At 43.7% G+C, this 15,959-nt stretch overlaps 1 protein-coding gene across 11 annotated transcripts in view; it reads right to left on the bottom strand.

Annotated features, from left to right (window-relative positions):
* JPH1 (junctophilin 1) overlaps positions 1-15,959 on the bottom strand; it is a 117,748-nt gene that overhangs the window by 45,701 nt on the left and 56,088 nt on the right. For 6 of the 11 annotated variants that reach the window (XM_045003718.1, XM_045003726.1, XM_045003719.1 and 3 more), the window contains exon 3: positions 6,779-6,897. The exons of 2 other annotated variants lie outside the window; for them this stretch is intronic. In XM_045003718.1, the coding sequence (XP_044859653.1) occupies positions 6,779-6,897 (119 nt within the window). Of the gene's footprint in view, positions 1-550; positions 673-6,288; positions 6,410-6,778; positions 6,898-15,959 lie in introns of those variants that run through there. 3 more of the 11 variants (XM_045003721.1, XM_045003727.1, XM_045003722.1) reach the window with 2 other exon arrangements.

Here is a 15,959-nt window from a genome sequence, read left to right as displayed (position 1 = left end):
ATAAAATCATTAATAGTAAGGAGAAAGTGAATAGGGAAGTGTTATTTACCACTTCACATAACACAAGAACTAGGGGTCACCCAATGAAATTAACAGGCAGCAGGTTTAAAACAAACAAAAGGAAGTTCTTCTTCACACAACACACAGTCAACCTACGGAACCTGCGTCGGGGACGTTCTGAAGGCCAAAAGTATGACTGGATTCACAAAGGATACGTTCATGGAGGATAGGTACATCAATGACTTTTAGCCCAGGTCAGGGACATGATCCTATGCTGCAGGTGTCCCTAAACCTCCAACTGCCAGAAACTGGGATTGGAAGACAGAGAGTGGATCACATGAAATTGCTCTCTTCTGTACATTCCCTCTGAATCATGTGGCACCGGCCGCTGTCAGAGAAGGATACTGGGCTAGATGGATCACTGATCTGTCCGAGTACAGCTGTTCTAATGTTCATATTGGACAGGCAAGAGAGCAGATAATATTCTGAAAATACATATTAACTAGATAAAAAACCGTTACTCACCTTTTCGTAAGTGTTGTTCTTCAAGATGTGCTGCTCATGTTCATTCCATTCTAGGTGTGCGTGCCCACGTGCGCAGTCGTCGGAGATTTTTGCCTTAGCGGTATCCGTAGGATCGGCCGTGGCGCCCCCTTGAGTGCCGCGCTCATGCTAGGGATATAAATAATGCGTAAAAACAATAACCATGTACCCGATTAAAATTCTATCGGTTACACGGTTAAATGTTTAACCGGGGAACTAGGAGTGCAGGGCAGAGGGGGTGCTGCAGCACCTCCATGTTTTACGTGGGGCTCCGCTACTGGCCCCGCACCCGGGGACTCCAGCACACCCGGGGTCCTGGCTGCTGACCCACACCCAGAGTCCCAGCTGCCAGGATCCTGGTGCACCGGGATTCCGGGCACAGGCGGCAGCAGAGCCCCAGGCGCACGGGGTTGGCAGCTGGGATCTTGGGTGCATGGGGCTGGCAGCCAGGACCCCAGCGGAGTTTAATTGTTAACAGAAACCGGTTAAAAACTTTTACATCCCTAGCTCATGTGTCAGTATATCAGGCGCAGCTGCCCCACACCCTCCCAGTTCCTTCCAGCTGGTAACTCCGATAGAGGGCAGGTAATGGAATGGACATGAGCAACACATCTCAAAGAACAGTTATGAAAAGGCAGGTAAGCAGTTTTTCTTCTTTGAGTGCTTGCTCATGTCGATTCCATTCTAGGTGACTCACAAGCAGAGTCCATGGAGGTGGGCTCGGAGTTCATGGTCATGCAGCCCGAAGCACTGCTCTGTCAAAGCCAGCGTCGTCTCGAGTTTGCTGGGTAAGTGCATAATGAGATACGAATGGGTGGACAGATGAACAGGTAGTGGTCCCACAGATTTCATGGATTGGTACCTGGGCCAGGAAGGCTGCTGACAACACTTGTGCCCTAATCGAGTGTGCCGTCACGATTGCCGGCGGAGCGACTTTTGCCAGCTCAAAGCAGTAGCAGATGCAGGCAGTGATCCAGGATGAAATCCTTTGAGCAGACCTTGGGCAACTTTTCATTCTGTCTGCCACTGCAATGAACAACTGCATTGACATTCAGAACGCCTTCGTTCCGTCTATGTAGAAGGCCAGCACCCTTCCAACCTTCAGGGAGTGCAGCCTGCATTTCTCATCTGACATATGAGGCTTTGGAAAGCAGACGAGTAAATATATGTCCTTTCCTGTGTCGTATGAAACTGGGAAACTATCTTAGGCAGAAATGCCCGTTGCAGTCGCAGCTGGACCTTATCCTTTTAGAAGACCATTTAGGGTGGTTCTGAACCACCCTGATCTCGGACACCCTGTGGGCCAATGTTATTGCAACCAGGAACGAAACCTTCCAGGAGAGAAGCAGGAGACAGCAGGAAGCGAAAGGCTCAAAGGGAGGCCCCATGAGCCTCAAGAGCATGAGATTCAGGTCCCAGGGAGGGGGAGGGATAGCTCAGTGGTTTGAGCATTGGCCTGCTAAACCCAGGGTTGTGAGTTCAATCCTTGAGGGGGCCACTTAGGGATCTGGGGCAAAATCAGTACTTGGTCCTGCTAGTGAAGACAGGGGGCTGGACTCAATGACCTTTCAAGGTCCCTTCCAGTTCTAGGAGATTGGTATATCTCCAATTATTACCATTACCTATTACCTGAGATGCAGGTAGAGACGCTCCAGGCCTTTCAAAAACCAGTCCGTCATGTCGTTAGCGAAGAGCGTCCTGACTTGGAATGGAGGGTGGAAAGCCGAGATAGCATCCAGGTGGACCTTGATCAAAGATAGGGACAAGTCTTGGAGTTTGAGGTGCAGCAGGTAATCCAGGATCTCCTGCAGCGAGGCCTCCAAGGCCTGGACATGCCATTCCAAGGCCCAGCCCATGAATGTTTTCTACTTGGCCAGGCAAGTCACTCTGGTGGAAGGGTTTTCCGCTACCAACAAGACCTGCTGAACCCGGGCAGAGCATTCCCGTTCGTCTGCATTGCAGTAGCCATGTTGTCAAGTGCAGTGCTGCCAAGTTTGGGCGTGGCCATGTGGCCCAACAACTGCAGCGGTGGTGAGCGGGTGGTTCTTCACATGGGAGATCAGGTTTGACATGGCCTGAAAACGCACTACCAGAAGGAAGGCCCTGGCTCGCGTGGAGTTGAGAACTAAACCAATGAACTCTATTCACTGGATTGGCCTTAAGGGGGATTTTTTCTCATTTATTAACAGGCCCAGGTTGCAGCAGGTGGAACGCATTAAGGCTCCTCTGCACTTGTTCCCGAGACCTGCCCTTGATAAGCCAGTCGTCAAGATACAGGAAGACCTGGACCCCTTGACATCTCAGTAAAGCAGCCACTGGTGCCATACATTTTGTGAACACTCTTGGGGCCGATGAGAGGCCAAAGGGCAGTGCTGTGAACTGAAAATGGCATCCGCCCACTATGAAACTGAGGAAATGTCAATGACCTTGGAATATGGGAATAAGCATCCTTCAAGTCGAGGGGAGCATACCAGTCTCCCGGATCCAGGGAGGGGATGATGGAGGCCAGGGAGATGATGCAAAATTTCAACTTTCTGAGAGACGTGTTGAGGTGACGCAGGTGCAGAATTGGTTTGAGGCCCCCTTCTGCTTTTGGGATTAGGAAGTAGTGGGAATAGAAGCCCTTTCCTTTCATGTCCCGAGGGACCTCCTCCACACACCCCCAAGCGCAGGAAGCTTTCGACCTCTTGAACGAGGAATTCCTTGTGAGAAGGGCCCCGGAAGAGGTATGGGGAAGGGGAGGGGTAGGACAGAGGGGCAGACGAGAATTGCAGGGTATAGCCCCGAGATACTATGTCCAGCACTCAGTGGTCTGAGGTGACCCGCAACCAGACCGAATGGTAGGGACAAAGATGGTCGAGGAAAGAACAAGGTGGATCCGGGGAGCTGACTGGGGTGTCGCTCTCGAGCACACTTTCAAAATGAGCACTTCTGGCCCCCAGGATGCTTTGCTGGGCTAGGCTGCGTGGGTGAGTGGGAGGAGGAAGGGAGGCAACGTCCAAAGTTTGTGTCTCTATCCCTTCTCCTTGCAGACCCCTGATGAGACTGCGAAGGCCTTGGTGGCAGGGGCGGCCGGAACTTCTTCCTTGCAGACTGCGGCATATGCATACCTAGCGAACAAAGGGTGGCCCGAGTTTCCTTTAACCCGGGCAGCCTCGCATCCATTTGCTCCCAAATGGGAAGTCCTGGACTGATGTCTGCATTTCTTGGGACAGGCCAGCAGTCTGAATCCAGGAGCTGCGCCTCATGGCCACCGCCGATGTGACCACCCTAGCCACCGAGTCTGTCATGTCCCACGCCATTTGGAGAAAGCACCACACTGTCACAGTACCCTCCTCCACCAGGGTGCCGAATTCTTGGGCCAACCCTTGAGGGAGGGACTCCTTGAACTTATAGAGGGAGTCCCCTAAGTTAAAACCGTACCTGCCCAAGAGGCCTGGTGGTTGCAGGCTGGCTATTGAATACATTTTCCTCCCGAAAAGGTCCAGTCTTTTGGACTCTTTATTTTTGGGAGTTGAACTGGTGTGCCCCTACTTGTCCTTCTTGTTGGCCACAGAGACGACCAGCGAGCCCGGAGGTGGGTGGGTATATAGGTACTTGAATGCTTGGGCCAGGATGAAGTACTTACTTTTTGGCCGTTTTGGAGGTGGGAGGGATGGACGATGGGGTTTGCCAGAGGGCCGTAGCTATTTTCATGACTCTGTCATGCACTGGTAGTGCCACACGGGCAGGGGTAGAGGCTGAGAGCACACTGCACAAGGTGTCTGCTTGCTCAGCCATCTCCTCCATCTCTTGCCCAAGTTCTCAGCCACCCGTTAAAGCAGGGCCTGGTGTTCCTTAAAATCGTCCAGCGGGCTGGCCCTTGAGGGTCCCGTGACCGCCTTGTCCGGAGACGAAGATGATGATTGTACAGCTGGGGGAGGCCCCAGGACATTATCTCCCATGGGGAAGGGGTTTTGGGGTGGGCACTATCTCCTCTATCCTGACCTCCGAGCACAATTCATGCGCCGAGCCCGGTGCCATCAACTGTTTCTCCGAGGGGGCGGCAGATAAGCAGTGTGAAGGGGGCATTGGCATCACGGGCATGCCCCATGCACTCCAATAGGGCCACTGGCCATGCTGCCAAGGTGGAGTCTCGCCAAGGGGCTGAACTGCACTTCCATTCTGGAAGAATCTTCTTCTGGTCGCATGGCAGGGCCATCGCAGCCTGTGCTTGCCTGCTGAATGTTGCCGCCAGAGACTGGTGCTTGGAGTGGGAGGACCAGTGCTGATGTCGTGGGGACCGGTGCCTGGGGGACTGGTATCCCAACGGGGAGTCTCCCACGGGGCAGACAACAGAGATCTGCACCGGGAGGATGACCAGTGGGAGGGCAAACGGTGCCTGTAGTAGTGATTGGCACCTCCCCCTAGGTGATCTGTGTTGAGATGGTGGGGACCGTGAACGCGGTGCCAGTGACCAAGGGCAAGCCCCAGAGGATCTGGGCTGTGATGCCAGAGATCTGCGGCATGGAGACAGAGAGCGCTCCCTTGGCTCAGGGGCTCAGCGGCCCTCCATTGTCCTCTGGGGGGTCTTGGTAGCTGGCTTGCCCGTGTAGGGAGCCTTTGCCGCATCCTGTGGCACACGCGCTGCCAACAGCGCAGGCAGAGGCCTCTGCTCTGTTGGCGCGGGGCTGAGGTTGGGAAGGTGTCAATGTCGCCACAAGTTTGGGTCCCCTACTACTCCTGAGAGTCGGTGGTGGATCCTTTAAGGAGCTAAGGGCCCTGACTGGGGAGGCACGTCCACATGGCTCTGGAGTGGCTGGACTGCCTGAACTGGGTCTTTTGCCTGATGCCCCATGGCCTTTCTTGCCCGGTGCCGGGGAGCCGTGCTTCTTAGTTTTCTTTTTGGGTAACGGCGATGGAGAGCGGTGCTGGGGATGCGCTGAGCACCGAGGCTGAGGTACCAGGGGTCGAGTCCGGCCGGGAGGGCTCAGAAGCCAGTTGGAGGGCAGCCACTATGAGGAGAGCCCGCAAACAAATAGCATGCTCTTTCTGAGTCCTGGGTCGAAAGTTTTTACAAATACAAACACTTGCCCTTCACTTGTGATTCCCTCAAGCACTTGAGGCAGCTGCTGTGGGGAGCACTCACAGGCATAGGCCTGTTACAGTCCACGCAGGGCTTAAACCCCGGAGACAGGGGCATGCCCCACCTGGAGTGAAGTCCCCAGTGGGACTCTGACTTCTAACTACACTTAACAACTACTTACCGCTAATATGAACAACTATTTACATGGCCCTAAGGCTTGCAGTCAGAAGAGATGAAACTGCTAGCCCTTGCTATGCAAGCAAAGGTGTTCTGATTAACCACCATGGGCGGTAAGAAGGAACTGAGAGGTCAGCGGCGCCTGATACATCGATGGATGAGCACAGCACTCAAGGGGGGGGGGGCGCAACAGCTGATCCTACAGATACCGCTAAGGCAAAAATCTCTGATAACTGCACACATGGGTGTGCACACCTAGAATGGAATCGACATGAGCAAGCACTTGAAGAATTGAAGTTCTTTTTGGTCTACATGTTTTTGAATCTTTATTTTCATCAATTACTTTTTAAATGACCTTTGAAGGACACCTAACATATGGTAAACATTCCAGTGCTTCTTATTATCCCTTCTCCACCACATGGCCAATGAATATGTGCTGTGAATGGGCAGATCTACAGGTGGGAAACTGGAGTGGAGCAATTTCTGTGATACTTTGAGTCCGGGGACTAACATATTTGGGTAAGGGTCAGGCACAATCTAGCCCTCTGTTTTTTTACTTAGTTCTTAGTCCAGGCAAAGCTGTCATCGACTTTCCAAGATTCAGTAATGATTTCAGGATTTGGCCTGTAATGAACATGGCATAGAAATAACTCTGAAAAATCAGTTGTATTATCTTTTCTAAAGACAGAGTAAGACTTACTCTAACTTCAAACTTAAGGGAGACACGGCATACTCCTATAAACTCTTGACACTGACACTCCAACAGTGAAAGGTTTTTATAGAAAGCGCTATTTGTTACCAAATGATAATACAATAAAAACAAAACCCTCTTGAACAATAAGTGCCCTTCATTGCCTACACACAACTATAGTTTCTGAGTAAGTGATGAAATTAAAAATGGGATGAACTTTTTAATTAAAAAAAACCCCTTTAAAAATATAAAAAGGAAAATATCCCCCAAACAAAACAAAACCAAACTAAACAAAACTTTACCTGGTTGGTAGAAACTTGGCGAAAGTTCTCTGGCAACTGCTCTTGCAATATCACTTTCCTGGCGAGCAGCCTGAGCAGCCTGATCCGCAGCATCAGCTTTAGCTCTTGCATGTGCCGTTCTATACAGAGCAGAAAAGGGTTTATATGCATAGAAGCCATTTTGTTAGTTACATTAATAAACCCGAGAGCAAAGTATTATTGTCTCTGGAAAAGAAATGATGAAGCATAATCAGAGTATTATGCCTGTTGATTGTGAATAACTGCAAAACAGCAAACCTTCATACAAGTTGTTATGACCCATGAAGTCTACACAAAATAATATTGGGACAAGTATTGGTCTGTTATAATCAGCCTAGGTTGGAAGTGAATGGAAAATATCTTTCTTTGATGCTTGGGGGAATTTTTCTTCAGTCTGCTGAGTTGAAATTTATATAAAGGTGGTTTTAATGAAGTACAGTCAGTAGGAAATATGGCCCAGCCTTAAAAGGTGGCACCACGTGAAGACAAAGCTCATCAGTTGCAAGGTTTTCTTGCCAGTGAACTCAAACAAGCAAATTTGTATTCATTTATCAATAGAGATGGTAATACAAGCAAATACAGTATAATGATCACATACATTTACTTTTGAAAATATCATGGAGATTTATAGATGCCAATCTAAGCCTTCATGTTGCAAAGTTTAGAGATCTAAAATAAACTGTTCCTAATAGATGCTAAAGGGTTTTATACAGTAGGTCCATGTTCTTCATTTTGCAAAATTAAAAAAATGTAACTGGCTTTGATAGAGGACAGAACGGATCATACAGGTACAAAAGTACCATAATGGAAAAGAGATTTAGAAAAAAATCATTATAATGCAGTCAGAGGATCCTGATAAAACTTCCCCCAACATTCAGCAACCACAAACAGCTTTACAAACCAAAATAATTAGAACTAGAAAAATATCCACCTCCAAGTACATGGGACGTCATCCAGATGATACCAACTATAATTGCACAGAATGTAATTTGGTTTATATAACTCCTTTTACATTTAAGATGTCTTGAAGTGCTTTGCAAAATAATGAATTATATTCAGCTAGTGTAAACATTATGTAGGCAAACAAAGACAACATCCTGAAGTCAAGTAGGGTTGCAGACATCTAATATACACGTTAAACAGTCTATTTAGGTTTATCCTTGATTATTCAGAGGTAGTTTGGGCATTTAAAGACTCAGCCCTATGTTGGGGCAGCACAGCTCTTCACGATTCCTCTGCTGATGAGTGAGGGGTGAGGGTGAGGGTTAGTGTTGCAGTCTGCACTGTCTGTTAAAGTAATATGCAGTGTGTGCGCCCTGGGCAGACAGAAGCAGCAGTTTCTGTGCTCCCGAGCTCAGGGGGTAGATCTATGCTGCAATTAAAAACCGATGGCTGTCCTGTGCCAGCTGACTCAGGCGCATGCTGCAGGGCTGTTTAATTGCAGTGCAGCCTTCTGGGCTTGCTCCGGGGCCCAGTGGGGTGGAAGGGTCCCAGAGCTCAGGGTGCAGGCTGAAAGTCTATACTGCAATTAAACAGCCCCACAGCTCAAGCCCAAATCAGCTGTCATGGGCCAGCTGCAGGTGTCTGACTGCAGTGTAGACATACCCAGAGATCCAAACTGTGCTGGCCCTTATGAAGGAGGGAGTGGGGAAAGTTCTTAGTATTCTTCACTGTCCTTCCCTCATCTCTTTTTCCACTCCCCTCCCCTCCTTGCCCCCCTTCCGTCCCCCACTCCCAGGTCTCTGAAGAGTTTAGTAGTGCCCATGATAAAAGAAAAGATGCTTATTTACTACAAAAATGTAATCATAGTATCAATATATAAGCAAGCTAGATAAATGAGTAATTATGGTATTTTTGTGTCTAATATGGCAATAGGTATGAATAATAAAAACGTACTGAAAAGAATAAAAAACACTGCCACTGTTAGTACGGAAGTTCATAGAAACTAGTGGATTAGATTTTAAGACCAGGGTGACCATTATGATAATCTACTTTGACCTTCTGCATAACACCATTCATAGACATTAATTTGGCAATTCCTGTATCAAGCCTGTTACTTCTGAATGAGCTAGAGTTACCCTTTAGAAAAACACCCAATTTTGATTTAAAAACTTGAAGTGATGGAATATCTACCACATCCCTAGATAAATTGTTCTAATTGTTAATTATCCCCACTGTTAAAAAATGGTGGCTTATAGTCTGGTTTCCAGATGTTGGATCTTGTTAATGCCTTTTCCTGTTAGTACAGGGCTCTTGAATCTATCAGAAAGCTGTCCTTTAAAACATCTGAGGCCAAAATGTTTCCTAAACCACAATCATTGTAGATCAGTTAAGCTATTTCAGTGGCAGTTGAACTACAGTCCTCTTGTACAATAAATATAGCTCTATAGCAATGAGCATATATTATATGCTCTGTGCCTGTTCCTAGACCTGAGGCCCCCTAAATATCTACAGTGTGCAAAGTGAGGAAGTCACAGAAATCACAGAAATGTAGGGCTGGAAGGAACTTCAAAGGCCATCTAGTCTAGCCCCTTGCACTGAGGCAGGACCTGAGGATCCCTGACAGGTGTTTGTCTAACCTGTTCTTAAAACCCCCCAATGATAGAGTTTCCACAACCTCCCTTGGAAGCCTATTCCAGTGTTTAACTATCCTTATAGCTGGAAAGTTTTTCCTAATATATAAAGTAAATCTCTGTTACTGCAGTGGACATGCAGAACAATTGATCATCATTCTCTTTATAATGTCAATAGTTCAGTTTTACTGTAATTGCTTTTATTATAAATTATATTTGGATTTAAACCATAGGGTTTCAGTTTGAAAGAAGCCTCGGCTTTCTAAACTGTGGGTGCAACTAATGTCTTTAGATGTATTCTTGCTTTTTTGATTCACTAGGGTAGTTAAATATCTAAATGACATCAATTACACCCACAGAACTGTGGGCACAAAATCAGAGGCTTTTCAAAATCAGTCCCATTGGTACAATCCTACAGATGTCCATCTGCTTATACCTGAAAAGTGACTTAAACGAGGTGTACTGTGGGCTGAAAAGCTTAAGCAACATTAATTGGCATTCTGCATTAATCCTAAATGTGCTTTACATGTAGTGCCATATGTCTTCCATACATCAGTTATCAGGGATCCAAAAGCATACTGTATAACATTTATCTCAATTTAAATTCCATTTAAAAGTCTCCATTGTTCTGTGATCGCCAGATAATTTTATTTCTCCACAGTATCCTCCAGTATGTTTACAATACCTGCTAGTTGAGGATCATCTGTAAATGTGATCAATGTACAATTTACTGTACTTCTCCAGCACCTTATTGAAGATACTGATCTCAAAATAAACCTTTCTAGTAATCAGCTTTCTCCCCAGTATAAAGGCACACCATTAATTATTCTGTTTTTCACCTCTCAGAAAATTTTGAATAAACACTATAATATTCTTAGTAACCAGACAGCATCTCAACTACTATTTTATTAGCCTTTCCTGTTGGATTATCAAAAGCTTTAGTATAAGTTAAGTGTACCTTGTTATATTTTCCCACAGAAACTGATTTTTCTTCAGAGAACAATTCAGTGTGTCTGACTTAATCAGTTCTTAATGAACCTGTGCTCTTTATCAGTCATGTGGCTCCTCCTAATTGCTTTCAGATGGTTTCTTGATTCTCCTAAATAATGAGTAACATTACTTTCTTGAAGTTTATTATCCTCTTTCTAATTACAATCTTTGGAAAAATAAATGCTCAGTTCTTAGAGCTAAGAGTTCTGTGTGGCCAATAACAGTAGGTCCTGCTTTCACTAATTTTCTCTTTTCATGGAAGAACCTTTTTAACATTTGCTTTTTTCCTTTTACCCATTTAGTGCCCAATGCTGAAAGCTCTGGGTAAACAAAACTCCCGTAGAAATCAACAGTACATCCACAAATTGCAAGGTGGGAGAATCATGATGAATGACAAAATGAAATGTTGTTAAGGGGATCAATCACATTTTATTTTTACATATTTTTTCTGATGTTACAACTTATTTAAGCTATTCTACAGAGGCTGTTATACTAACCTCATTACCATAGTATCTGAGCACCTTCCTAGAGCATTAAGTGATGTGATTAACATCTATCATTCATGAGTTGTTCTCTCCCTGAGGGGAAAAATGTGCATGCAGAGCAGTGTTTTGTTATGGTAGGATTTAAAAAAAAAAAAAAGCATATTCTGCTATATGGAGTTACCAAAGGGTTGATGGCTCCATGCCCAGGTATACCAAATAACTGTAATCCAGATAGGAGGTGACAAAGGTGTGTATAACTGATGCCAGGGCATTGTCTGCCAAGATGAGACTCTCCTAACAAACTGGAAATGAAAGAAAGTTCCCGGAGTCTCTTATATAAGAGCTTTGCATCAGTGAGGAAGTTCAATATTTTTTCAAAATGTTATCAAAATGATTATTGAAATTTTTCATTTGAGAACTTGTTTTTCAAAAAACAATTGTAAAACAAAAAAATGTTGGCAATACCGGGAAGGGGGAATATTCTCCCCCTTCCCAGCTTTTAGTTAGAAAACCTTCAACTAATCTACCCAGGGATGGATTCATTCAGACAAATCACTTAAGAAAAGTACTTAAGAAGGGCCCATATCTCCCATCTCCTCTATGCTGGGATCTGGTCCACTAGAATAATCCATTTAACTTTTAGGGCATAAAAATCTGCAGTGTTATACGAGAAGTGAGACGTGAACTATTCTCATATGATGTTACAGTAAAATAGACAATATACATGTTATATATTGTGCTTCCTTCATCTGAGGCAGATTATTAGAACAAATTAAATTTTACACTAATAACTTGACCAGTTAGAGCACATTTCAATGTTAGGGATTTAGGCCAATTGTGTGAAAAATAAATCTGGATTATTTGTGTAATGTGCAAATATACAAGGGTAGATTGATTTAATCACCAATTTGGTAATGATTTAAAGAAGAAACTTTGATTTAAATAATTGATTTTAATTGCACTTGTACTTTAATTATTATCTGAAAGAAAGGTTGATTTTCACTGGTTGGTAACCATTAAAACATGTTGATTTGCAACTAAATATAGCATTTATTAAATTTGGTGCTTCTTTTTGGATACACTACACTTATACATCTTTATTTAAGCAATTATATGGCATAACAGTCTGATTTTAAAAAAATACTATAAGAAAATGGTGTATGATGCATTTCTTATTTATTAGATTTTCTTTTATTTGTGATTTATGTCAAGCTTTATTTGGATGGAAATACAATTAAACTAAATACACAAAACCAGCATTTTTAATTAAATAAAACTTAAGTATGCTAGATACAATCTTTTTCTTTTATCAAAATGTTTATTTTTTGCATTGAAAACTAATATTTATTAAATAAAGGAATCATTATCTATAGTTAGTGAATTGAACTTATTGTTTCTGGTCACCGTGTCCTTTAAGAATTAGCTAGCTGAATAAAGTGAAATGAAAAAATATTCTCTCTGCACATGCAGAAGAGGCTACTGCTGTCAAAATCTGTTTTACCACTTCAATAAGCTCCCGTCCAGGTGCTTAGCCAGTGATTTCCACCAGTTCAGTGGTTTGACTTAAACCTGACAGCAAACAAGTACTACATAATTATTATTTTTTTTGCAATTCATTTAAATGATTAATAGAGTATAAGCAGCTTTGGTCTTAACATAGCATGTCCATTTCAAATAAATCGTAACTGGTTTATTTAAAAAAAATCTGTATTTAATTTAAATAAAAATAATCTAATTTAAATAAAAATCTGATTTTTTAAAAATATATTTCAGGATAAAAATAAATGATCAGAAATACGTTGCTAATTTTACTAGTTTTGCAGTATGAGATTTCTAAATGCAGTATTCAAAAATATTATTAAGAGTATGCCTTGGATTTTTAATAGGAGACTTTGATACTCATCACTGTCTCATTTGATTACACTTCTGCTATAATAATTGAAGAGTCTGAATTCCATAGAAGTACATGATGTAAGCAAAAATATCAATATACAAAGGCTTACTTTAAAGAAAAAAAATACAGTTGGATTACATGGAGGCACCATGCTCATTTGCCACCTTTCTCTTCACATAGCTATGAAACATAAATATATCCCAGCACTGGTCGTTGCTCAGAATAAAAATAGCGTGGAATGAAATCCTAATAGCAAATGTTGATAGATAGGACACACTGCAAAACAACACAGCATATGAGCTGAGATAGTTTTGGGGTGGATGTTAAAGAATAGAGTGTAGAACAGAGGCAGACAAAACAACCCATTGCGAGACAATTACAGAATTTATAGGACTAATATGGATGTTCAGAGCTCTGGAAAGGAAAGAGTAGCTAATATTTGTTTAAATAATGGACACTGACATTATGAATTCATATTATTCAAAAGGCTAAAATCTATAGAGATCTTAGTCCTGCTGAAGTCTTTTCAATAGTTCTTCAGTATCTCTCTGTGTTTAAAATCTTGGGACTTCAATAGATTTTTATTTAAAGAAATCATCTTTTTGCAGTTAATGTCCCCTATAGAGTAGTCTTAAATTCCACACTAAATTGATTGTGAATTACTCTTAATTTAACCTTTCCTTTTCTGCACTCATTTATGTCCCTTAGTCAGGTACAAAATTCCTAGAAAAAGGTTAATAAACTCCCCCATGATTAGTTTGTGTACTTAACAGTTATGAGTTTTTTAGTTCAAACTTCTCTTACTCAATACGTCTCGTGAGAGCAATGCTTGAAATGTGCAAGTTAATTTGGTAATTTAGATACTAGTAGTATTTCAATAGCTGAAGTTTGAGTCTCTCAAAGGTAGCAAGGGGTCTAAGCTCTCCCCAAGGGGTAGGTCCTCAGGTGCAGGGGTGACAGAATGCACATGGCATACACCCCAGATGAATCAAGCTGCTCGTATTATATGTTAAAGATCATGACCCTGAACATTGGAAACAAGCAATAATAATAAGCTTTGACAGTGCTTTAATTTGCAAATATCTAATTTCCTGATAGAAGAACACAGCACACTGGCATTTGGGTATAATGCCAGAATGTTTCAGACACAAAGCAGGTAAAGCAGACTACACCAAAAACTAGTTAACATGAAGCAAATGCAAAAATTGGATTTGTGACAAATTCAGTTAGCTATTCTAAATTGAACCTACATTGTTGTATGCAGTGTTGTTGTAGCTCTGATGGTCACAGGATATTAGAGCAACAAGGTGAGTGAGGTAATGTAATGTTAGTGAGAGAGACATGGAGCTCTTCCTCAGATCAGTTGTGAAGGTGTGATGTTTGAAAGCTTGTCTTGTTTAAGCCAGCTTTAAGGGGGCTTTGTTTTGCTGCAGTGATGCAAACCAGCCCCAACGGGAAAATGGAGCTGTCCCTGTCTATGCTGTAGTACAATCACTGTTAAATTAGTAGGGGAGTTTCATTTATTGCAGATTGCGTTGTATTTTATTATTTTTGCAATGTATCTGGCATCGGTGCTAGTGAAAACATGAGTGTTGGATCTTTCCTTGGCACTGTCTTCTCCGCTAGTCTTAGGCATCACCTGTCTGCTTGGTAGGGCGCTGGCTTTTCCACTAGCAGGATTCTGAAACTCATGTCCCTGGGATTTGACACAACCATCATCGACTGTTTCAGAAGAACCTATTTCTGCCTCGTGACTTGAATGCTTCTAGCAGAAAAGAACAAGTTGCTCAGAATATGCGACTTCCCCAGCAGAAGTAACACCTACTGTGTGCTTCCTTTAGGGGAATTAATCCATTGTTGGATAGCCAGGGCTTGAATCCCCCAGGTTTCAAATCTGCAGTACTAAAGAGCCCTGTAAGGGGAGGTCTGACCAGTAGAGTCAGGTGCGGCTCTAGCTTTTTTGCCGCCCCAAGCACGGTAGGCAGGCTGCCTTTGGCAGCTTGCCTGCGGGTCCCGTGGCTTCGGCCTACCCGCCGCCGAATTGCCGCCAAATCCACAGGACTGGCAGACCTCCTGCAGGTAAGCCGCTGAAGGCTGCCTGACTGCCACCCTTGCAGGGACCGGCAGGGCGCCCTCCGCGGCTTGCCACCCCAGGCACGCGCTTGGAGCACTGGTGTCTGGAGCCGCCGCTGAGTAGAGTTCAGTCCAGGGAGGACAGATTAATTAACAGTGGTTGAATGTAGGAGATCAGAAGTAGTTCTAGAGACTTTGGAAGGTTTTGAAGAAGTTCAGTCTGAAACTATGAGCTAAGAATTAGTGTGTTGGATGCTTGTCAGGTTCTGTCTGATTGCCACAGACTGTAAGAGGGAACTGAGGAAGGGTTGCCCTGCCCTTTATGTCCTCGTGTGGGAGCATGAGGCAGCACAGGGCACAGTGATATTAAAAAATAAAACCACCTCAGGTGTGCATGTGCACACCTACAGCGGGATTCACAATGCTGCATATGCAATAAAGAACTGGCACCTATTTGGCATTCACTGGTGGTGCAAAAAGAGTGTAATTTATTGTAGTCTGGAATTTTGCAAGGACCAAATTCAGCTCCTCCTGCAATGAAATAAAGCTTCTATGTAAGGGAAGGTGATCTGTGCTTGTGTACACCAGGGCTGAATTTAGCCCTGTTGGAGCCAGCACATGGTAATAAAATTAGGTAGGGCCATCTTTACCAAATATCCTCCTGATAATTTATTTTCCTCTTCTGCCACATCACACGTGAATTATACATCACTTTATGCATCTAACTCAAACTTTTAAAATGTCAAGAACCTGAAGTCAGGCACTTAAATAAGTGGTCTGGTTTTCAGCAGTGCTTAGCATCCATAGTTTTCTTTTGAGTAAGTATGAAAATCAGACTGCTTATTTGGGTGTCTCAATATAGAATATTATTGGGTGCCTTAATATGGTGCTCAATTTAAAGCACCCAGGTTTGAATAATCTGGCCCTTTTAATGCCAACGCAGTACAAGTTGCACTACTTCGCTCCTTACACTGGCACTCCTGTCATTCTCAATTTAGGAATTTATCCCAGAGACTTCTGTGGAAGTTACACCCACTTTCTCTTGATGGCCTTTGGGTGAAATTGACCCAATAACTTTACAAAGGACACTTATCTGTATCACTAGGCAATGTTCAGAGCTAATACTACCTGTTTACGCTCTACAGCTA

Source organism: Mauremys mutica, chromosome 2, assembly GCF_020497125.1.
Source record: "Mauremys mutica isolate MM-2020 ecotype Southern chromosome 2, ASM2049712v1, whole genome shotgun sequence".
Lineage (NCBI taxonomy): Eukaryota > Metazoa > Chordata > Testudines > Geoemydidae > Mauremys > Mauremys mutica.
This window is presented reverse-complemented; position numbering and strand designations above follow the sequence as displayed.